General features: G+C 41.8%; 2 protein-coding genes across 3 annotated transcripts; both read left to right on the top strand.

Moving 5' to 3' along the window:
- Nucleotides 1–2177: 2177 nt before the first annotated feature.
- LOC309710590 (C-signal) lies at nucleotides 2178–9928 on the top strand. Of its 2 annotated transcripts, XM_082540176.1 has the most exons (6): nucleotides 2178–2409; nucleotides 5618–5669; nucleotides 5979–6166; nucleotides 7364–7537; nucleotides 7877–7987; nucleotides 8977–9928. In XM_082540176.1, the coding sequence occupies exons 1-6, from the start codon at nucleotides 2257–2259 to the stop codon at nucleotides 9088–9090; spliced, it is 792 nt and encodes a 263-aa protein (XP_082396302.1). In that variant the 5' UTR covers nucleotides 2178–2256; the 3' UTR covers nucleotides 9091–9928. The 2 variants fall into 2 exon arrangements, with proteins under 2 accessions (XP_082396302.1, XP_082396303.1); XM_082540177.1 differs by lacking the exons at nucleotides 7877–7987; nucleotides 8977–9928 and adding an exon at nucleotides 7615–7850.
- Nucleotides 9929–16324: 6396 nt separating this feature from the next.
- On the top strand, nucleotides 16325–23736 carry syt19 (synaptotagmin XIX). Its single transcript, XM_082540671.1, has 10 exons — nucleotides 16325–16439; nucleotides 16674–16778; nucleotides 18175–18409; nucleotides 18514–18587; nucleotides 19631–19750; nucleotides 20602–20787; nucleotides 20947–21093; nucleotides 21346–21465; nucleotides 22700–22811; nucleotides 22912–23736. Exons 3-10 carry the CDS (start codon nucleotides 18208–18210, stop codon nucleotides 23217–23219), a joined length of 1269 nt encoding a protein of 422 aa, XP_082396797.1. The 5' UTR covers nucleotides 16325–16439; nucleotides 16674–16778; nucleotides 18175–18207; the 3' UTR covers nucleotides 23220–23736.
- The last annotated feature ends 93 nt before the right edge of the window (nucleotides 23737–23829 follow it).

Below are 23829 nucleotides of genomic sequence, written 5' to 3'. Positions count from 1 at the left end.
AGCTGCACACCCCAGTGTCCTGGAGGTGTACAGGTCCTGCAGAGATGGGAGTCTGCAGCCAATCACCTTCTCAGCAGAGCGCACAACACGCTGCAGTCTCTGTTTGTCCCTGATAGTGGCTCCAGCGCACCACACGGTGATGGAGGAGGTGAGGATGGACTCGATGATTGCAGTGTAGAACTGCATCATCGTCCGTGTTGGCAGGTTGAATTTCTTCAGCTGCCTCAGGAAGTACATCCTCTGCTGGGCTTTCTTAATGACGGAGGTGATGGTGGGCTCCCACTTCAGGTCCTGGGAGATGGTGGTACCCAGGAAGTGGAATGAGTCCACAGAGGTGATGGGGGTGTCAGTCAGGATGATGGGGGGGAGTGGAGCTGTGTGCTTCCTGAAGTCCACAATAATCTCCACTGTCTTCTGGGCATTCAGCACCAGGTTGTTGTGGCTGCACCAGGACACCAGACGTTCAACCTCCCTCCTGTAGGCAGACTCATCCCCGTCCGAGATGAGTCCTATAACGGTGGTGTTTTATGCAAACTTGATTAGCTTGACAGACTGGTGGGTGGAGGTGCAGCAGTTGGTGTACAGGGAGAAGAGCAGAGGAGAAAGAACACAGCCCTGAGGGGAGCCGGTGAGGATGGTCCAGGAGTCCGAGACATTCTTTCCCAGCCTCACATGCTGCTTCCTGTCCGTCAGGAAGTCAGTGTTCCACCGGCAGATGGGATCAGGCACATTCACCTGGGAAAGCTTGCCTTGGAGATGGTCTGGAAGGATGGTGTTGAAGGCAGAGCTGAAGTCCACAAACAGGATCCTGGCGTAGGTTCCTGGGGAGTCCAGATGCTGCAGGATGAAGTGTAGAGCCATGTTGATAGTGTTGTCTACAGACCTGTTGGCTGTGTATGCAAACTGCAGGGGGTCCAAGAGGGGGGCCGTGAGGGTCTTGAGGTAGGAGAGAACCAGGCACTCAAATGACTTCATGACCACAGATGTCAGAGCCACGGGTCTGTAGTCATTTAGTTCAGTGATCCTTGGTTTCTTGGGGACAGGGATCATGGTAGAGGACTTGAAGCAGGCAGGCATTTGTAGGAGAATATCAACTTATTTGAGTGTTTGTGCTGTTAAGCTATATACATTCCTGCTACCATTATAGGGTAGAAAAGCAGAAGAAAATGAAATACTCTGTGGAATGAGTCACTGTTAGCACTGTCAACCATTACAACAGCCAGGAATTAATTCAGGGAAGACATCACATTTTTAGTTGCCAGAGATTTACATACAGTGAGGGAAATAATTATTTGTTGCCCCTGCTGAATTTGGAAGTTTTCTCACTTACAAAGAAATAAATCATCTCATTTTAATGGAGAGAGACAAAACATCAACCCCAAATCTCAAAGCTATAAATTGATTTGCATGTCAATACGTGAAATAAGTATTTGATCCCCTACAACCCAAACAGAATTCTAGCTCCCACAGATTAGTGATTGCAGTCAGTTAATCAATTACAGATATTCCTGATCTCAATTTGTTATGTGTATAAAGCACACCTGTCTACAGAATCAATTTCTTCTTTTCCACCCTCTCCTACACCATGGGCAAGACCAAAGAGCTGTCATCAGAGGACACCAGGAACAAAATCGTAGACCTGCACAAAGCTGTCTGTCGCCCTTGATCTGGAGCTCCTACAAAAGGATCTTGGCTCATGGATGAAAATGATCATGAGAAAGTTGGCGAATCACCCCAAAACTACACGGGAGAGCTTGTTAATGATCTGAACCGGAGAATGAACCGGTTTTGATTTGTGTTTGAGATCATTGTCCTGGCAGAACACCAAACTGTGTCCAACTTTCAGCTGTCTAACTGCTGATTTGAGGTGATGTTGAAGAACTGGGGTAGAGTAGAAAATAGTCAGTCATTAAAAGTTTACAAATAATTACAGTAACTTACAGGTTTAGAGAAATATCCAGTGTCCAAAAACTGTGGGCAGAGAAGAGAGTGGAGCCATGCGTGACTTTTTGCATATTTAAGTTTTTAGAGCAACTGAAGTAACAGCAGCAATTATGTGACAACAGTGGGCTGCAATAAAGAACTAAAACCAGAAGGAGGCAGTAATGAAACTTACAAGGAATGGCAATTTAATGAAACTAGACGAAGAAGAAGAAGCGCAAGCCCCAGTAGAGCAAGCCTTCCCCCTGCTGGAGGAGTCGCGTGACGCCTGCAGATTATCTAAGAGCTCGCGCACAGGGACATATACAGTCCGCCATGAGTGCTGCTATGAATTTTAAAAAATGCGGCTCTGTGCTGATTACTGGAGCCAGCCGGGGCCTCGGGCTGCAGTTAGTGGACAGTCTGGCAAGTGGACAGTTTTCACCTGGAAAGATAATAGCCACGTGCAGAAACCCTGGTAACGCACAGGTAAACACCAACACGAAACTCGGTGTGCGCATTGATGGCGTAGCAATAATGGAATAAAGCTGATGGACCACTCCAAAGACAGCTATTTGGATAATACAAGTGTGTATGTTAACTCCCGAGAATAGTCAAACAGCGATTCTTCGTATTTCAGTGAATGTCGCTTTGGTCGCATTTAAGTAATCCGTCGGCGCATGCGTATTTGACTCATCTGTGCAGACGCGTGAATATAACACGTTGAAACGGAATAATTCCCCCCCTTCGTTAAAAAAAAAAATAGAAATAGAAAAATATCTTCCAAAAAGTATGAATTGGTTAAAAAAAAAACGCTAAAAATGAACATTTCGTATAAGTTTTACAACTTATTCGTAAAGTAAAAGAAGAGGTTAGGTATTTATTGAACAAGATGTCATATTTTAGTAAAACTATAAGAAAAAAGTGATGTACACTATATTGATCTTTTCTTTAAAAACCCACAATTTAAATTAAAATATGTTCTTAATAAAGATGTGTTAAATTTAAGATTATTTCAAACATTGTCATGTGTAGGATAAAGGCTAAATAAAGATTTGTTTCCGCCAGCGCTGATCCATGTTTAAAGTGTTTGAGTAAAAGATCATCCTAGAAGTTTCCATACACCTATCATGGGCGTGAATGTCATGGTAATTTTGACCCCAAAATGGTCATGGCTGATGGCTCCCTGTCTTCCTGTTAAAAGTCTGCTTTTCCTTCCCACTGTTGCTAAGTGCACGCCCAAAAGGCATCTTCTGGTTGTTGGGGTTTTGTTTATTTTATTGTAGGGTCCTTACCACGTGAATTAAATTCTATTTTATTTTTAGCTAAATTTTTGGAGTTTGTTAATATAAAACAATCTCAGTATACATGGGTAACATAATCGGAAATTACAGTGGCCTGTATGTTATAGTGGAATCTGTGTGTGAGAGAGAGCTAGTCTGGTTGGGATCTCGCATTGTGTTACTTGTCATTATGCTTTTGTATCCTTATCCTATCAGCAGCCTTTGTGTCTTTATGCAGCATTAAAAATACAGCAAAATTTCTTTTAGGTGACATGTTCAAACAACACTCCACTGACAAGGCAAACATGTTGACATTCAAGTAAGGAAAAAAGTACACTGGCCAGTTATTCTCCTCCTTTGAGCAAACACTGATGGTCACCAGAGGGCTGTACTATGAAGCAGGATTTATAATTTAGCAAGTCATGTTGAGTCTGAATTTTAAATGTCACAAAGGTGGTGGTTTGAAATTGATACATTTTCACTTTTCTTGACAATATGCTCTGAGTGTGATTATGGATTTTCTGAGGAAGAAATGCAATTTGCATAAACAACCTGTGTATTTGTGACATTGCTGTAAGTGCCGCTAATAATTGGAAATTGGTCTTTTGCATCAGAAAATATGCACAGCCGGTAAGGTTTTCTTGAGGCAGCTAACACAAACAGACCCTGGCTATCGTGAGCTTGGTTTGTAGTACGCCCCTCAGTTAACATAGAAATGTTAACCAGTGTGTGAATGTGTGTGTGAATGGGTGGATGACTGGTTGTGTGAAGCGCTTTGGGGTCCTTAGGGACTAGTAAAGCGCTATACAAATACAGGCCATTTACCATTTTATTTATTTAGAAATAAACAGGATCCACACATGCATCAACACTACAATGAGCGGGTGGAGGGAGGTTTGGAGTCTTCTCTCACCCCCGTTCTCTGCGGCCTGCTGGAGTGGGGGGCTAGGAGGAGGAGTTGGCCGTCTGGAGTGTGGGGCCTCCCTGCTGCTGCGGAGTCGGGGCGGTCTGCTTCTCCCCACTGCAGGGAAAAGGGTAACACCACCTGGGTCTGGGTGCAGTTCCCCCCCTCCAGGGGCAAGGGTACCTAGACCCGGTTCGTAGAGTACGCTTGGGGAGTGTGATCGTGTGTACAGTGTCTCTTCATGTCTGTCTCCACGTTGGTTGAGTGTGGAGTAAGTGCATATGAGAGCATGAGGGTGGGAATGGATGTTTGTATCTGTGTGTGCCTGTATTTCTGTGTCTATATGTCAGGTTGGGTGTCAGGCGCCACCTCTCTGGGGACATCTCAGGCCCTCCAAGGTTTGGAGGCCTATCTCCCCCCACCACTTCCCCTGCCGGTGGCGGACTCCCTCAGACATCGGTGCGTTGGTGGTTCTTTGTGTCCGGGGATGGGCGTCCAGGTATACTCCGGCTCACTCCTTGGCGGCCGCTTATCGGGGCCTGGAGCCTGGGGCTCGCTCGGGCCACTTCAGGGGTGGGGTGCCCCCGGCCCCTCGGCCTGGGGCTCGGTCACTCAGGCACAGCTGGCTGCCGGCGGAGCTCACGGGCGCGTCACTGCAACCCCCCCTGGCTTCTGCTCCACGGCTGCTGAGTGACCCCTCATCTGGGACTCTCCTCAGCTCTTTCTGGGACAGTGGCGCGGCTGCCCCTCTGTTGGTCTTCCTTGGTCTCTTGTGTTCTGGGGGCCTCTGGATGAATGGAGTTTTGATCTCTTCCATACCTGCTTCATGCCCTGGTGGACGGGGCAGTGGCCCCCCCACACCCTCTAGCAGATCATTACATGAAGGAACCTTTTAAAAAAAAAAAAACAAGTGTGTCCATGCTCACAGGTGTACACACGGGTGATCACACACACAAACTACACCCTTTTTGGCTCCTACCTCAAAGCACACTGTGTTCTGTTGATCTTACGTGCTGCACAATAATGTTTAATATTTAGTATTTACTGTCATATTCCCATATATCATTGTGATGTTGTTTATTCTATTACTCTCGTTTTCTTCTGCTTGTTTTCTTTTTTCTTTCTCAGCAGGTGATCCAGGTGATCGATATATGCATTTTTTTTTCTGCTTATTCTGTTGGTTTTTGGTTTTTGCCCTTCTCCCCCGTCCCTCTTCTCAGCTGTTTTTCTTTCCCTCTTTCTTTCTCCCCTTCTTTCCCCCAGTCAAGTCTGTCCCGTATTCAGCAAATGAAAATAAAATAAACAATAAAAGGTGAATCAAATGGACCATTACGGCAAGGCTGGGATGGTCAATTTGGTAAAGTAAATCCGTTGGGCATCTTTCTTCGCCTTTAGACAACAATTCTGATGGCAAAAGAGCCAAACGGGACAGGCCAAAAAAAAAAAAAAGAAAGAAACAGGATCAAGACATCCTCCCTCACCACTATCCAACTGTGCTTTTGACCTACAGGAACTTCAAGAACTGGCGGAGAAGCATCCCAACATCCACATAATCACTTTGGGTAAGACTGAGAAGAACATTGTTTTCTGTGTTTAGACAGAAAAAATTTAGGAAAAATTAAAACACAAAGTCACAGTCTTTATGACAGGCCATCGGCCACTTTTTTAGATACACCCATTGAACTGCTTGTTATTGTAAATATCTTATCAGCCAAACACATGGCTTAATGCAATTCATTGTATTTAAGATCTGAGCCACATTTCATGATCACCTTGTCCTTTTTTTGGTTCTTTAGCCCCCAATTTCTTGTTGCTGCGAGTGTTGCATGATTTTTTTTTTCAGCTTTGATTAGTTTATGTCTCTTTACTAGACGTAGTGAACCAGGAGAGCATAGAGAAGTCTGTAGAAGAGGTGAGCAAGCTGGTGCAAGAAGAAGGTCTGAACTGCCTGATCAACAATGCGGGCATCAACGTGGTGGCCGACTTTCATTCTGTTACCGCCGAGATGATGATAGAAAACTTCCACACCAACACTGTGGCTCCTCTAATGATCACTAAGGTAAATTTTATTTATATATTGTGTGCCTCTTGCCACCTTCTGTGCTTTGAATCAGCTACTTAGTAGCTCTAAAAAAGTTTTATTTGGAACATCTTGCATCATCAGACAGTGAAATAACCAAAAGAAAAGAGTGCAGCGTTCTGTTTTCCTCAGTCGCCGCAAGCAGGACCCATGAGTGTTTCATTTCCTAAGTGCTGGAAGCCAACATAAAGACACGACCTTGATGGACAGAAGTAACAAAACCCTGTTGTCTGGGGCAGACTGAATGCCATAAATATTAATTAAAAGTCAATTATTTTGTCGGCCGCTGATTTTAGGGTGGACTACAGAGTAAGCCTCCTGTGCTGGTAAAACTCAGGCACTGATCAGAAGCATGGCAGATTGTTCCTGACACACAGTTTGCTTCTGTTAAAGAGCCCTTTCTGCAACTGTGCAAGGCCAAATTGCTGCCCGGACGTCTTCTATAATCACCGTCTGCAAAGTTGTAAATGTGGTTTTAAATCAACACTACATCACACACTTTAGAGCAGACAACTGCTTCTCGGCCCTCTCTGCAGGTTTTGGGAGATAATTACACTTCAGATTGTAACAAAACTGAAAATGTCATCTTAGGTCTTTGTTTGTTTTTTGTTTCTTCCAGAGAGTTTTAATGACTGAATGATTAATCAGTAATTTGAGGAAAAACTTGTTTTAACCTATAAAAACCCTAAAAGGGTGTATCTCTCATTTGTCCTAAAAATGCTTGTTTTTAAACAGTTGCTTTGTGGAGAATCAAGCAGTTTGAAGCTGTCTGACTGTATTATTAGTTTTTTTTGGACACCCATCGTTGATCTCTGCTTCAACTTGTTGATTTTTTCTTTTTTCTTTTTTTGTTTTGATTTTTTTTTAAGTAAAAAATAATAATTAAATAAAAGCAGAATATTTCAGTAGCATCAGTAAAGTTTGAGAGAATTGAAAAAGTGTGTGTGGAGAATTGTGGCTTTTTGCCCACTCCATGGAAATGCTGCCACCAGAGGGCAGCACTAGCGTCATCTCTAAAGACATACAGTGTGAAATGTGTCAGTCTGACAAGTTCATATTTAAAATGTTAAAAGTATAATAATCAGCATGTTTTTTTAAATAATTTTAAACCATTCATAAACTGTGACTTTATTGCTGCTTCCAGCTATAATGTGTGTGTCTTCTTTTTTCTGCCAGGCTTATCTGCCTCTTCTAAAAAAAGCTGCATCCAGAGGAGGGGCAGGAGGCTCAGCTACAATGGGAATCCAGAGGGCAGCGGTTATTAACATGACCTCACTGCTGGGCTCTGTGGAGCTCACTTGGGGTGAGAGGGCCAACAACTTCAAATGGTACCCCTACAGGACATCCAAGGTATTGTTACTGTGATTTAAAGAATAATTACAGTTTATTTAAGCTGTGAGTATTTCGCATTAATATTGCTGTTATAGGTGTGTGGACCATGTGGAGTTGCACAAAACATTCAGAACAGTAATTATTGGCTATTAGCAGCTAGCAGGAGCTCCCAGCAACTTCCAGGTTAAAGGAAAGAAGAGTTATTAGAGAATACTGCATAATAAAAAGTAACGGACTGCTAAGGGACATCACTTAACTTGGGTTAACTGTACTGTGATGTGAGTATGAAAAGAGGGGTCAAGGTGAAATTCATTTTCTTTGTGTTTCATGGTAATCTGTTTGTGCTTGTCATTTTAGAGTGCACTAAACATGGTTAGTCGCTGCATGGCTGTAGACCTAGAGCCAGATGGGATTCTCTGTATGGCTATACACCCTGGCTGGGTACGCACTGACATGGGGGGGTCAGAGGTAAGGGCCTGCTCTGAATGACTTTAAGATACGCATAATTGATGAGGAAGGAAGAGAGAATGCATTGGACTTATGAACGGGCTATACCACTGTGATATATACCGTAAATTGTGTGTGTGTGTGTGTGTGTGTGTGTGTGTGTGTGTGTGTGTGTGTGTGTGTAAAAACATGTCATGGATTGGACTATAGTAGTTAAAAGGACTCAAATATAAGCTGCTGCTTGTAACTATACCAAGTCCAGATCCAAAATAACAAAAGCCTATTGGTTTAACAAAAAAAAACCCAAAAGAGTGTAAAATACAAAACGCACAAAAATAAAAGCAACAGTTGCCAGCATATCCCGGGGCAGATCCAGGACACGCTGGAGAGATTATATCTCTCGGCTGGCCTGGGAATGCCATGGTGTTCCCCCAGACAAGCTGGAGGAGGTGGGCTTTTCTGCTTGGGCTGCTGCCCCCGCGACCCAGCCCCGGATAAGCGGAAGAAGATGGATGGATGGATGGTTAAAACACATTATGATGCAACAAAGAACACAGGCAAACTGGGGCTAAAAATAAACATGAAGTAATGAGGAGAGCAGAAACGTAAGAGAAGCGAAACACAGCTGAGCACAGTCAAGGTAAATGAGGAGGTTAAACTACAAATACACAAAGAGTGTGATTAGTGAAGTAAAATAGAAACTTATAAAGTAAATCTGAGTGAACTTAACTCAGGACAATAAGATGGAGGGAGACACTGAGGAATCAAATAAACTCTAATACAAATAGAAACTCAAACTGTGAACTAAAGACTGAAAATGCTAAGTAAAAGACGTGAAACCTGAAAATGTAGATGTTATAAAAGAGACCCAAAGAGAGACCTAGCCTTATAATAAACAAGAATGAATTTGAATAACACTCAAAAACACACAAATACCCTGAGAACAGACCTGGGATCATGACAGAAGCGTGTGTTTCATTTGCTTTTCTGTTCTCTCCATCTCTTTCCAGGCTCCACTGAGTCCCGAGGATAGTATTTCTTTCATGTTGTCTGTGATTGGAGGGCTAACTGAAAAGGACCATGGCTCATTTCTGAACTTTACAGGAGAGCAGATACCTTGGTGAACTTGATGTCCATCAGTTATGAGAAGGACTGAGAATTCTTAACTCATCCTAATGGTTATTACTTTTACTCTAACTATGCAAGAATGAATGTATCTACGGCTTTGATTGTGCTGCATGCCACTTTATAGGAGCGTATCTACTAGAGCTTTTTCCAAACCATTTTGCTCTGTCCCCTTCAAAAAGTGCACTGAGCCCTGCGGTCAGGGAAGCGCATGTTGTGTTAGTAAGAGAAAATCACAGACTAGATTTTACAAATGTTAGCACAAACTCCATAAACTTTTCATCGCTCAGGGTGGGCCTGCTGTGTATTTTGGGGGGCTTATATAGGCTTTTGGATTGTCTTGCTGTGAAATAACACCAGCCGTGGTGCAAATCGGTTCTCAGTCCACCAGTGTCTTCACAATGATTACATGTACAACAGATAACCAATAAAATATCCTACATAGGGACTATGTCTGTGAAGGTTCTCAGTCATCCAGGTCATCTTTGCAAGCTTTCTTTGCAAGCTCCTTTGACTACATAGGGACTAGGTTAGCAGCAGTTCGCAGATTTGCCCTTAAACCATGGTATGATGTTTAACAGCCGTATGATAATATTTCGTATTAGGATAGAGAATTTAATTTGCTCATAGTCATCTTGGTTTCTTGGAGAATAGGTCAAGCTAGTGCACCTTTCCTGTTTGTATTGCTTCAAAAGAAGTAGGGTTTGTTAATTTATTTTCCCCGTATTTTGTTTGCTCCAGTGGGAGACTGTAAAAAGACGGAAGTCTTTTTACACATATTTGCTTTAAAAATTTGTTTCAATTTTCAGTTCTAATAAATAATTTACTAAAACAAAACTGTCTTTTGGTTTATTCCTTAAAGAGTTATTGTAAATAATATTTATTTAGAAACTGAAATGAGGTGAAAGGATGATGTTCATTTCTTCAGGGTTTTTTTTTTTGTATAATTTTCTAAACACATAAAGCAAATGACACCACAAAAACAGACAGGCAAATGCACAAAACAGTTATTCTGTAGACTGCAATGAGTTCCTAAGACTAGGACAGAAGCGATAACATTCATCAATACCATTAAGAATGCTAAGTTTATATATGGGTGCCACTGTTTAAGTAGTGGAAATGGATGTAAATGTTAGTTTTAATATAGTCCATTGAGTTTTAGGTTGTCTCGATTTATCTACTTAGTTTCTTGAGTTTAAGATGATGCATTACTTCCCTCAGTCATTGAGAGAATCCAGTTCAAAGTGGCAAATGTAATTTTTGGCTATTTTTTATTCCTAGGAGATACCTGTTGTTCCACAATAGCAAATATGGCCACAAGTGATTGTTTATTTGGTTGAATAGTTATTTTAAAAATGTGTGACAGTGTTTTTAAGATTCAACTCCAATACATACAAAAATTAGGACACTGGCAAAAAGACCTTCAAAGAAGCTGTGACCCAGTTTCAGTCCTTTGCATGTTGAGTGTGCTTGTAGACATTTTAGTGGATTTAGCTTTGCAAAAATAAAGGTGTAACAATTGAAGTCCACAATGCCGTTAGTTATTGCACCTAGAAATTCTCATACCATTGCAACCCCAATAGGGAATTAAAAAACATTAACAGCTACAAAGAATGTGGGAAAAGGTTGTAAAAGTACATGCTCTCTTGGCACCCTACTTCTGACCCCACCGATCTTCATACATCTCCATCACCCTGGGTAAACAGACCTGAATAAAATGATTAGTTCATTACCAGGCCTCTGGAGAACTTCAAGACATGTTGAGGAGGTCATTTAGCCTTTTAAATAAGCTGTGTTGGATCAAGGACACATCTAAAATCTGCAGGACACCGGCCCTCGAGGCCTGGGCTCTGTCCCAATTCAGGGTCTGCACGCTTGAAGTACGCATTTCATAATGTGGATTGCACAACACTGGACATTATATTCTTCATTTCCAGTTAATACTTGTACAGCTGCTGTTATTGTGTATATATTTATTTATATTTCTTCATACATTCTTATATAGTTCTATATTGTGTATTTTGTTGTACAGTTATTTTATTTTCAACTTTAATTTATATATTTTCTTAATCTTTCCCAGTTAAATTTACCCTTCATTCTAATTTGTGTTGTACAGTTACTTCATTTTTAACCTTAATTTATATTTTATTCCTCCCTAGTTAAATTTACCCTTTTTAATTTTTCATATTTATTTCCTATCTTATTCATAGCCTTTTCCTTTTCTTTTCTTTAGGTCACGAGCAGTTGTCCAAGCATTTCACTACATATCGTACTGTGTATGACTGTGTACGTGACAAATAAAATTTGAATTTGAATTTCAAGTGCGGTTATGTCACTGCCACGCAACGACGGCTGTCCCAATTCGAAGTGTACTTCAAATGCATACTCCAAATGCGCCGTCGATTTCCCCAAATATCAAGCGTGGTCCGGTGCACGCTTCGTGGTTCCATATATCCCACAATTCTTAGCGCGACGGTGGGTGTGGATAATTTTGCCGCAAAATACGGCAGAAGGGAGCAGCCGAAGAGGTTTTGTTTTTTTTTTCAAACTTTATTGAACTTATAAAGCGAACAGTCAGTCATTCCAGTTCAGTTTGTACAGTAGACATACAAGGCAAATAAGAGTAACAATATACAGTACAATGAAATAAGGATAAATAAATAAAGGATAGAAAAGAAAAAAAGGGGGGGAATGTGACAGACTTCATAACAACTTTGTACTTGAAACTTGTGACAGCTCATTCCTTAAACATTTCTGAATGAATTTCAATCAATGATAAACCTTTTTTATTGGAATTTAATGTAAGAGAGTTTAAGTAATATTCAATTTCAATCAAAAACAAATTAAATGATGGGGTTGAGTTTTGAAATTTACATTTATGTATATGGAATTTCCCTAATAAGATGGAGCGGCCGAAGAGTGAACTGTTAAAAGTACTGAATATGACGTCACTTATTTATGTGCGAATGTTTAATAATTAAAGTCAGTCATATATCCTCAAACACAACAAGCTGCAAGTCAGTGATATATGTATATGTGTGTGTGTGTGTGTGTGTATATATATATATATATATATATATATATATATATATATATATAAAACAAAACACCCAGCACCTTCAACCTATCCTTCAAGCTCGGGTCCTCTACCAGAGGCCTGGGAGCTTGAGGGTCCTGCGCAGTATCTTAGCTGTTCCCAGGACTGCGCTCTTCTGGACAGAGATCTCCGATGTTGTTCCCGGGATCTGCTGGAGCCACTCGCCTAGCTTGGGAGTCACCGCACCTAGTGCTCCGATTACCACGGGGACCACCGTTACCTTCACCCTCCACATCCTCTCGAGCTCTTCTCTGAGCCCTTGGTATTTCTCCAGCTTCTCGTGTTCCTTCTTCCTGATATTGCTGTCATTCGGAACCGCTACATCGATCACTATGGCCATCTTCTTCTGTTTGTCTACCACCACTATGTCCGTTGGTTAGCCGGACCAACGGACATGGTGGTGGTATGGACATAGCCATACCACCACCAAGTGGCTTGGCTAACCAAGTGGTTGGTTAGCCACCACCATTTTGTCCATCTGTATCTGGAAGTCCCACAGGATCTTAGCTCGGTCATTCTCCACCACCCTTGGGGGCATCTCCCATTTTGACCTCGGGACTTCCAGGTTATACTCGGCACAGATGTTCCTGTACACTATGCCGGCCACTTGGTTATGGCGTTCCATGTATGCCTTGCCTGCTAGTATCTTGCACCCTGCTGTTATGTGCTGGATTGTCTCTGGGGCATCTTTACACAGCCTGCACCTGGGGTCTTGCCTGATGTGATAGACCCCAGCCTCTATGGATCTTGTACTCAGAGCTTGTTCTTGTGCTGCCATGATTAGTGCCTCTGTGCTGTCTTTCAGTCCAGCTTTATCCAGCCACTGGTAGGATTTCTGGATATCAGCCACCTCCTCTATCTGCCGGTGGTACATACCGTGCAGGGGCCTGTCCTTCCATGATGGTTCCTCGTCTCCCTCCTCTTTCTTGGGTTTCTGCTGCCTGAGGTATTCACTGAGCACTCGGTCAGTTGGGGCCATCTTCCCAATGTATTCTTGGATGTTCGTTGTCTCATCCTGGACTGTGGTGCTGACACTCACCAGTCCCCGGCCCCCTTCCTTCCGCTTAGCGTACAGCCTCGGGGTGCTGGACTTGGGGTGAAACCAACCATGCATGGTAAGGAGCTTTCTTGTCTTTATGTCAGTGGCTTCTATCTCCTCCTTTGGCCAGCCTATTACCCCAGCAGGGTACCTGATCACGGGCAGGGCGTACGTGTTGATGGCCCGGATCTTGTTCTTACCATTCAGCTGACTCCTCAGGACTTGCCTGACCCTCTGCAGGTACTTGGTGGTTGCAGCTTTTCTAGCGGCCTCTTCATGGTTCCCATTCGCCTGCGGGATCCCCAAGTACTTGTAACTGTCCTCTATGTCTGCAATTTTGCCTTCTGGTAGTTCAATCCCCTCAGTTCTGACTACCTTCCCTCTCTTTGTTACCATCCGACTACACTTCTCCAGTCCGAACGACATTCCAATGTCATTGCTGTATAGCCTGGTAGTGTGGATCAGTGAATCAATGTCTCGTTCACTCTTGGCATACAGCTTGATGTCATCCATGTACAGGAGGTGGCTGACAACTGCTCCGTTCCGTAGTCGGTATCCGTAGCCAGTCTTGTTAATGATCTCACTGAGGAGGTTCAGGCCTATGCAGAACAGCAGTGGGGACAGAGCATCTCCTTGGTAGATCCCGCACTTGATGGTGACTTGTGCTATGGGCTTGGAGTTGGCCTCTAGTGTTGTACGCCACATCCCCATTGAGTTCCCGATGAAGGCTCTTAGGGTCCCATTGATCTTGTACAATTCTAGGCATTCCAGTATCCAGCTGTGGGGCATTAAGTCATAGGCCTTCTTGTAATTAATCCAAACCGTGCACAGGTTGGTCAGTCTGGTCTTGCAGTCTCGGCTGACTGTTCTGTCTACCAGTAGCTGGTGTTTTGCGCCTCTGGTATTCTTGCCAATTCCTTTCTGTGTCCCGCTCATGTATTGACCCATGTGCCTGTTCATCTTAGCCGATATGATGCCTGACAGGAGCTTCCATGTAGTACTGAGGCAGGTTATTGGTCGGTAGTTGGAGGGGACCGGTCCCTTGGGGATCAGGACCGTCCGACCTTCGGTTAGCCATTCCGGGTGTCTCTCGTTAGCTAGCAGCTGGTTCATTTGTGCTGCCAGACACTCATGGAGTGCAGTCAGCTTCTTTAGCCAGTAGGCGTGAACCATGTCGGGCCCTGGTGCTGTCCAACTCTTCATACTGGAGACCCTTTCTTGGATATCTGCCACTGTGCCACTGGACCCTGTTCAGGGAGGTCGCTGTGGTCTGCCCGCTGTGGTCTGCCCTCAGATCCACTAGCCACTGAGCATTGCCGTTATGGGTTGCGTCCTTCTCCCATATGCTCTTCCAGTATTGCTCCGTCTCCAGCCTTGGTGGTGCTGTTCTCTTATTATTATTGTTCCCTTGCCACTGAGAGTACACCTTTGCTGGTTTATTCTCCTACCTTCTATCTCTCTGGTGTACCTGGTGTACCTCCTCAAGCGGCTGGCCAAGGCTGTGAGTCTTTGCTTGGCAGTTTCCAAGGCCTCAGGTATGGACAGCTTGCTGTATTTCTTATGCACCTTCTTTGTCGCACCTTTCTGCAACTCTGTTAGTTGGCTAACCTCCCTCCGTGCTACTTTGATCTTGCCCTCTAGCCTCCTTCTCCATGGAGGGTACTGCCCCTTGTGGCTGTTCAACTTGTAGCCAAGCATCTCACTGATCACTGTTGCCGTATTGTAGATCAGCTTGTTAGTGTCGGTAATCGTGGTTGTAGGTATTGTCCATAGTGCTGCATTAACATCATCTAGCAGACCTTCTGAGGGTACTTCACGTAATCTTGGTAACCGGCTACGGGGGATCCAGGTTTCAAGCTTGGCCATGATCCTTTTTTTCAGGTCAGTTCCTCTCGCACTCAACGATCCTTCTCCTATCGCACTTGGGGCTATGTACCCAATCTCGGGTGGGGGTGATGATATCTCCCCCCTGACCTGGCGTCCTGACTCCTCCTTGCCTTAGCATTTGTGTTGTACCTCGTCAATCTCTAGCTGTGAGAGCAGTCCCTTCTTTTGAATGTTGGAACACTGAGCTACTAGTTGTTTCGCTGTCATTGTGGATGTTGGGTATCGAAGAATCCATAGGTCCCTCACCCTATTCATGTAGCCCCTTCCGCCGGGGTTACTTGCGTAGTAGCATTCCAACAACGCCCTGTTTTCGTCTCTTGCCCACCGATGCCTTCTTGTTCCAGTAGCCCACTTTTCGTCAGGGTGCCCTGGTTCCTCAACACCTGACGCGGACCTTGTTGATCCGGGCGACGTCCGAGCTGGCATGCCTTCATATTTATCTGTCTCGCTCATGTCTGCGGTAGGCTTGCTTAGCATAGGGGGTCTAGACCCTTACTGGATACAGACGCCCCAGGCAGGAATCGAACTTGCGATCCTCTGTTCCAAAGGCGTGTAGTCTAACCACTACGCAGCTGGACGGCACAACAGTTCTCCAAAAATGAAGCCAAAATGTCTCTATAGCCCCCTGGTGTCCTTACTGCCAAAAGCAAAGCTCTTATCTTTGCTAATAAAGAACAACTCTATCAAAAGTCTTTCTGTTTTTTATGACATCAGTCTCACTTTCACATAACGATGTCTGCAGCTTAGCTTTTTGTATTTACTTTGCTTTTGACATGCTGTCTTCTGTGGATGACAAGAAGACAGCCTTAACCCTGACCCCAGCCCTCTTTGCATCACTTCTGTGAGAGTCTTAACCCAAAACCAAACTGTGCCTCCATTGTTTTGCACTTTGATCAGAAGACACCTTTCATCCATATCACAGTGTTGAAGAAGAAAACTCATGACTCATGCCCACAATGCAATGGTCATGTAATATGAAGTTCCCTGTGTGACGTTTTAAGTTTCAGTGTAAGTTTCATGAAGCAGTTCTTTGACTGGGTTTTTAAAAGTTGCAAAATAAAAGCAATGTTAATTCTGAGAGTGACAAGGAAATGAGAAAGCTTAGTCATCAAGGTTTTCTTTCTCATTTTTCTAAAAACACTTTACCTGTCTTAAGTGTTACTTGATAGGCCAATTTTTACATACATTTCCTTTTCCCATTTGCAGGCCTTGCTGTCAGCAAGCAGTCCTGCAACATATTAGGTGACCATTCAGCAAGACAATTTCAAGGGAAGTGTTTTAAGACAAACAGGGCATGATCCTGGCTGACCTTTAAGCTGTTGAAAGTACGTTACCACTGTCATTTTATAACACCTGTATCTGCAGCCAGCTAATCAAACCAGTCTGCCCAGAATGGTGTGTTGATAGTCATGTGTTAGGTGAAAGAGAGGGAGGGTGTGTGTCTATGTGTGTGCGCGTGTGTGTGTGTGTGTGTCTGTGTGTGAGTGTGTGAGTGTAGAGTGACCAAAGTAGGAGCAACAGTTACATGATAAGGTACTAGTTTGAATTTCTCTTTGCAGAGAAGTTCTTTTGTTTCTGTGGAGATGTAAGTGCGCACACAATGGATTTATAGCACAGGAAAAGGAAAGAAGAAAAAGGAGACCTCAGTTTTTAACTTATCACAGGTAAATATTTAACTGTCCTTAAAGCAATTTTAGCCACGATTCAAGCAGCAACAGAAGGTCTGTGCAGTAGTGAAGTGTATGTCTGTTTTTACCTTTTACCTGTCCTTTTAAATTCTGTGACCTAGCAACACATTGTAAAATTGCCTTAGATTTTTACTTTGTCTTAATAGAAACATTAGGTACTACGTTTTCTGTCATGTTGCACAGAGCAGGTCCAGTGCTCTTTGACGAAACTATTTCTGATAGGAGTTAAGCATTTTTTAGAAAAGAGATACAGCTGTACTGTTTTTCTTTACCTGAGGGAACGCTCAGATAATACCAGGGCGTTTGGACATTTGGTAGGTATTTAGTGTGCACATGTCTGGAATTTTTGGTAAAGGTACAGGTGTAAAACTTTGTTAATGCCACTAACTGTATATAACAGCTTTAGAAGAAAAATGATATTTTTTTCATACTTTCATACTAAGAAAGTTGTAGAAAAATGTTCATCAGGCTCTGCTTTACTACATTCAACATGAAGGAAAACAGTAGTTAAGCTGATATATGTCTAGACTCATTTGTGCTTTATTATTATATATTATGTGCATTCAATCCAAGTTCCGTGCCTCAAAACTGGACTGTGGATTCAATTAGTTAGGCCAAGTTATAACAACAGTCACCAACAACTAGAACATTGTTTTTCCCTGCAATGCTTGTTTGATTTTCTCTTTGAGGAGAGTGCAGTTAATGGGTTTGGTTTTTTTTTTACTTTTACCAAAAAGTTTTCAGCGAAAAAGACCAATGACCAAAAGACCAGCCGAGATTTTAATTATTGGTCAATGATCTGTCACTGAGTGTCCTTTGCTATATTTTAATAATGTGTTGATACGTATTATTAGCTATTAGTCTAAAAATATGAGAATAGATTTTTTTTTAAATCCAGTTCCCAAGTGTCCAAGTAACATCTTCAAACTTTATATTGTCATACACATGCGATCTGAAACTGTAATAGATTAATCGACATTAATTGATTCTTCCTAACTAGATGATCATTTCAAAATCAGTGCTGAATATTTTTGTAAATTCCACTGTTGGTTAACATCAGAAACAATGTATTGTTGGAATCTTAATTTTTTTTAAAAAAGCAACATGCTTTACTATTTTTTCCAGCTTTTTTGTAACAGCAAATTTGAAAACTTGTGGATAACAACAATAATAATAATTTTGATTATAGTGCTGATGGATTAAACATTAATGTTAGTTTAATTCACTGTGGCATTACATGGATAGTAGTCTAATAATTTTTTTAAGCACTGTATATTTTTTTTTAAATACATTACATTACATACCTGCTATTAGCAGGTCCTTTAATCCACCCAGCTATGGTCCTCACATGCTCTGTGTTCCTGTATTGCAGAGGTATGTGCAGACCACATGGCCGCAGAAAGCCATGGTGACTCTTATAGACTACCCAGCTCCTATGGAGCTGTTTTCAAAAGCTGGAGAGCTGAGAATGCCATTTTCTGATGTGGTCAAATACTGCATTCTGGGTATCTCCATCATTCTCCTACTGCTGGCTCTGGGCATCTTAGCCTGGCAGATCTACAGATTCTGCACAGAGAAATACACTACATACACCCAGCAAGATGCAGGTGAGTAGGAATTACAGTAATACTCAGTGTAGTGCATATTGACAAGCCAGAGGGACTGTGACACAAATTATTAAATGTATGGTTGTGTCTGTTTTCTGCGATAGGGCATAATGATTTGCTGTATTCAGACGAAGGGCCAACGACAACAGGAAACTACTCAGGAGCTCCAAGTACCAAAGTAAGAGGAAACGTTTTCACAATTGAACACTAATGTGCACATGGTCTTGACCAGACTGTATAAACCAGGTTAAGAGAAAATCCTGCTTTGAGGAATCTGCTGTCTTTCAGTTGATACTTGGGATTTGTGCATCTGAACAAGGTGAATCTCTGAAATGTAATATATTGCTGCTAATTTCTTTTGGACACAGTTATTGAGTTACATGTTAAGATTCTGGAACAGAATTGGTGAGAAATGCAGGAAATATTTAGGACTGCTTAAAAAAAATGAAGTGAATTTTTCTGAAAATTGTAGATTCACGGTGTAATCAGGTAATGCCAATTTACTTAAACATGAGAATTTTCAGTAGGAAATTAGTAAAACAGGATGATATAAATACCACACAATTAAGAGTTTTAATATATTTTGTACCACAGAAGTCAGCATTTAGCATGTAACTTTACTAAGGACTGTTTTAGAGGACTGTCAGACAGAAGGCAGATAAGTAAACCACAGGCTGGGTGGGGTGTTTGTGTGGATGTGTTTGAGAAGTCGGGCAGTTTATTTGGATAGTCTGCTGTTTGCTTCATACCACATGACTGACCCGTGTCAGGAAAAGTTCTGCTGAGTGTAAAAACTTCCATGTAGAGTGTTAGAACAACGGCAAATGATAGCTAAATTAAGAGTGATGAAAATTGAGGACCACAGATGTAAACCTGAATGTAGGCAGCATTTTAATGTAGTATTACAAGCTGAAGCTACTACATCTAAATCACCTTGAGCACCTTTGTGATAGAGCAGGCAATAACAACTATGATGCAAGTGAAGGACTCTAGTCTAAGGACAGTTATAAATTAATACCCTTGACTGCTATGTACATGAAACCAGATCCATCATGACAGCGTGTACATGTGAAATATCTAAGTATTTCCTCGATAGATGTGAGTCTTTAAAGAGTAGAGGCTTAAAAATTAATTGTGCTCTGTGTTATAAAGGCTTATACAACTAGCCTGCTTTCTTTCTTAATTCCTGGGTAAATAGTGCCCATTTGTGTGTGCCTGCAGCTGGAGGATGTCAGCACAGAGGCCCACAGACTGAGTCGCTACCTGTCTCAGCCCTCGTTTCCCTCCTTAGCATCCACCGAGGCAGCTGGAGACAAAGAAGAGCAGGCAACTATTCAAAAGGTAAAACTGGTATTTTATCCAGTTTATATATTTTATTTTGGACAGACAGAAACCCAAGGTCCAGTGAAATTATTAATGAGAGACAAAACAGGAAGTATATTCATTTAGTGCAGTGTTGCTCTGTTGGTGTTTCTACAGTTATTTAAAGATCCAAAACTTAAAGATTCATAAAACAACACCAGCAACATCCGGCAATGAGCACCAATTATGCACAGCTTTTTAAAATATGTTATGAATGTATCACTTTTTTTTATTTAAAGTCTGCTAAATAAAGCTGTCAGATTAATTAAGTGGTGTAAAATTGAGATTTTCCTATCATTAAATAGAGATGCCAACGTTTAGGTAAACGCTACAAGCTGCTCTCTTACTAGTAAACCATAAACATAACCACATGGTGGCGCCAAGAGTGAGTTTATAGAGAGACAAGTTAAAAAATGCAGTGTAAGTATGCATACAGATACCCTTGCACTTTTGCATGAATTAAACTTATGCTCACAGATACATGTGTAGACTCATTTCTCTGGCTGTAGAAGCACCTCACCACAGTCATTAGGATTCATCTTCTGTCAACCAAAGATCTCTGAGCTAAATGTCCTGTAAATCCTTCTGGCATCTGTTTAGATATTCAGGATGAATCAGGTTGACTAAAAGATAAGCAGGCTGAATTTAATTTTACATTCTTTTCCTAATTCTTTTCCTATTTGAGTATGTAACAGAAATTTAAACATCATTTAAAAAAATGTCCCATCAATCCTCACAAAATAAGATTAACAGTAAATGACTGATGACACAGTTTCAGGCAAAATCAACTACAGTCTTTGGGTCTTTCCTAACATATCCTCCCGTATCAGGTGGATGGATCATTACGATTCTCCGTCTACTATGATCAGATGCAGTCACGTCTGGTGGTCACTGTGCTGCAGGTGGAGGGGCTTTTGGAACAGAGTGAGAGCCGAACCCTCCAACCATTTGTTAAAATACTGCTCATGTGGGCTGGATCAGAGGCTGTAGAAGTCGAGGGCTTTAAAGATGAAGAGGTAAGTTTGTCGTATTATTATTTTCCGTGAACTTATTTTCTTCCTTTTCTTGATACATATTTAAAAAATACAATCCACGCTGTCTTTGAGTTTTCATTCAGCACAGCATCTCTGTACTAAAGACAAAGGTGTCATAAATTACTGGTGTGATCCTCTTAGGGGGAAGGCTTGTCGCCTGTTCTGTGGACAGTACTGCAGGAGTGGCGTACTCGCATTGTGAAAGGCAGCTGTAACCCTTTATTTGGAGACCAGTTCAGCTGTGTTTTACAAGAGGAAAAGCTTCATCATATCAACCTAAGGATGGAGGTTCTGCACTACATATCTCTCATTCTTAAAAAATATTTGTTCAGGACTCAAACGGTATTGCTTGTATTAAATCATGCATGCAGTTTGCATGTTAGCTGTCACATTTCAAGGGCCAGAGAATTTAAAGCCATAAGCACTACAGCTATGTTACAGTACTTTAGTCTCTTTTCACTTGTTGAGAGAAAAAAGTATGAATGATAAATGTTTTTATCTGTTGTGGTGTAAATCATTTGGTGTCTGTATGCATCTCAGGTACGAGACTTTGATAAATTCTCCAGAAACACAGTGTTAGGAGATGTGAGGGTTCCTTTAGGACAGCTCAACATCTCCTACCCTCTGGAACTACAGGAGGATCTAAAGATACCCCAGAAGGTACTGCAGGGGGCGCACACACACAACACACAGCATGCACACAGGACTGGCTTTCAGTAGCATCTCAAGTAGTTGATGTTATGTAAAGGTGAAATACAGAGTATGTCAATATGATTATAAAACTATATAATAACTATATTTAGCCATAATAATAAAAATGAAAGCTAATATTCGGGGTGGCTGTAGCTCAGATGGCAGAGCAGGTCAGCCACTAATCAGAAGGTCGGTGGTTCGATCCCAGGCTGCATCCTGGCTGCATGCCAAATATCCTTGGGCAAGATACTAGCCCCATGTTTGCCTACTGGTGGTGGTCAGAGGGCCCGGTGGCGCCTGTGTCCGGCAGCCTCGCCTCTGTCAGTGCGCCCCAGGGCAGCTGTGGCTACAATGTAGCTTGCTATTGCCAGTGTGTGAATGTGTGTGTGAATGGGTGGATGACTGAATGTAGTGTAAAGCGCTTTGGGGTCCTATGGACTAGAAAAGCGCTATACAAATACAGGCCATTTACCATATTCTTTGTGTAAATGGAAATAATTAAACAGACATTTACAGACGTGACAGATGATAGTAAAAATATAATAGAGTACATTGTTATAACTATATAATCCTTCTTCATAGTCCACACAAAAATTGTTCCATTTTCAGAAAAGCAATCATTTTTGTTAGTGTTTATAGTACCTATGCCTAATATTTTGTCCACAGCATTAATGTACCACGAGTGAGGCAAAATATTAGGAGTAATTTAGAATTGCACAGGTGAACCCAAGAGTGCATTTGTGTAGCTAGAATTTTATTTTCCACAGAAAATTTAGTTTAACTTTTACTGGTTTGTGTAATTTGTGGATCGTATGGTGCCATCATTATTGTCAATGATATTTCAATAACTGAACATGGCATCCGTCTAAGCATCTAGCTTACTATAATAATGAATTATTATATTGGGGCAATAATAATTCATGTAATATTTTTTTAATTGCTCAAAGAAAAGAAAAATATATTTGTAACACTAGTGCAACTGAAACCACAGGATGACCTTTGCCTCTTTAATTTAAGATCAAACAAAAGAAAAAGATGTTATACTTTTGAGTTGTGACTGTGGCCATTTAATACATTTTGTGCTTATGTGGTGATTTTTAGCCCTGCTGAATACTGTCATTTATGTTTGTGCCTGCAACTATATCACTTTTTTTTTTTAAACTGTGCATAAATGTACATTATACTGATGCGTTCTCCAAAGGATCTTGTTGGAGAGGTGCTTTTGTCCCTGAAATTTCTTCCCACGTCTCAGAGGCTGGAGGTTGGCCTGCTAAAGGTCAAAACTGTCCTTTCTGAGATATCCCCAAATGCAGGTAAATTAAAAAAAGACACCTTCACACAAAAAAGACGCCAGCTTTGATGCACATACGGTTATAAATTCATGTAATCTGTGTATGTGTGTGTGTTGCACAGCCCTGTATGCCAGGATCAGCGTCCAGTGCAATCAGTTCAAGCTAAAGTACCAGAAAAGCTCTACAGTGGCTCGGTGCCTGGTGACTGTTTTCAATGAGGTCCTCTTGTTCTCCCTGCCAGAGGTTCATCTGGAGCGGTGTAAAATTTTGGTCTCTATATATGAAACTCGCCCAACAAGCAAATCAGCCAAACAGCTGATCGGACAGCTGAGTGTGGGGAAGGAGAAGAGTTCAGAAGATGAGCACTGGACTTTGATGATGCGCTCAGTACGTCAGCCAGTAGCAAAGTGGCATGGCCTACTGATCTGAAACACAGCAGAACCACCGCTATCATCATGGAGTGTTGTATTTGTATGTTTTTACCCTGAAAGCATGTGTATCAGACTGTTCAGGCATCTGCACTTGCTGAGGTAAAGACCAGACATGCTTGTCCTCCTGATCTCACAGTGACACAAAACTTTATTACTCTCCGTACTTACTGCTACTCAACGGTAAACGTGATGTTTGTAACAATGCTCCACTTTCTCAATGCCACACTAACATTACTCTCATTACTCAGTTTATGAGAGGCATTATTGACGAACTGTTGGTTCAAATGTTTATTTTGGTTGCTAAAGCAGAAACTGTACTTGTTGCTATCTACATGTAATTAGCGTGTACCTAGATCAGTACGAGAGGACTCGAAAAAATAATGAATGCCACAGTTATGATGATTAGTTGCTTTTTTTTATTTTTTATACAATGTGTATCTTTTAATCCACAATTTATTCTATGAAATGTAATATATGAGACATTAACTTCACAAGATAGAATGCAGTTGTTTAAAACTTCCCATGAATCCTTAATAAATTCCATCATTTGGTAACGGTCACAATAATGTTATTGGAGTATTAAGCCATGATTAACGTGATATCATTTT

The sequence above is a fragment of the Aulonocara stuartgranti genome (assembly GCF_965226115.1).
Source record: "Aulonocara stuartgranti genome assembly, chromosome: 7".
In the NCBI taxonomy this organism is placed as follows: Eukaryota; Metazoa; Chordata; class Actinopteri; order Cichliformes; family Cichlidae; genus Aulonocara; species Aulonocara stuartgranti.
Note: the sequence above shows the minus strand (reverse complement) of the source record. Positions and strands in the feature narration are given on the sequence as shown.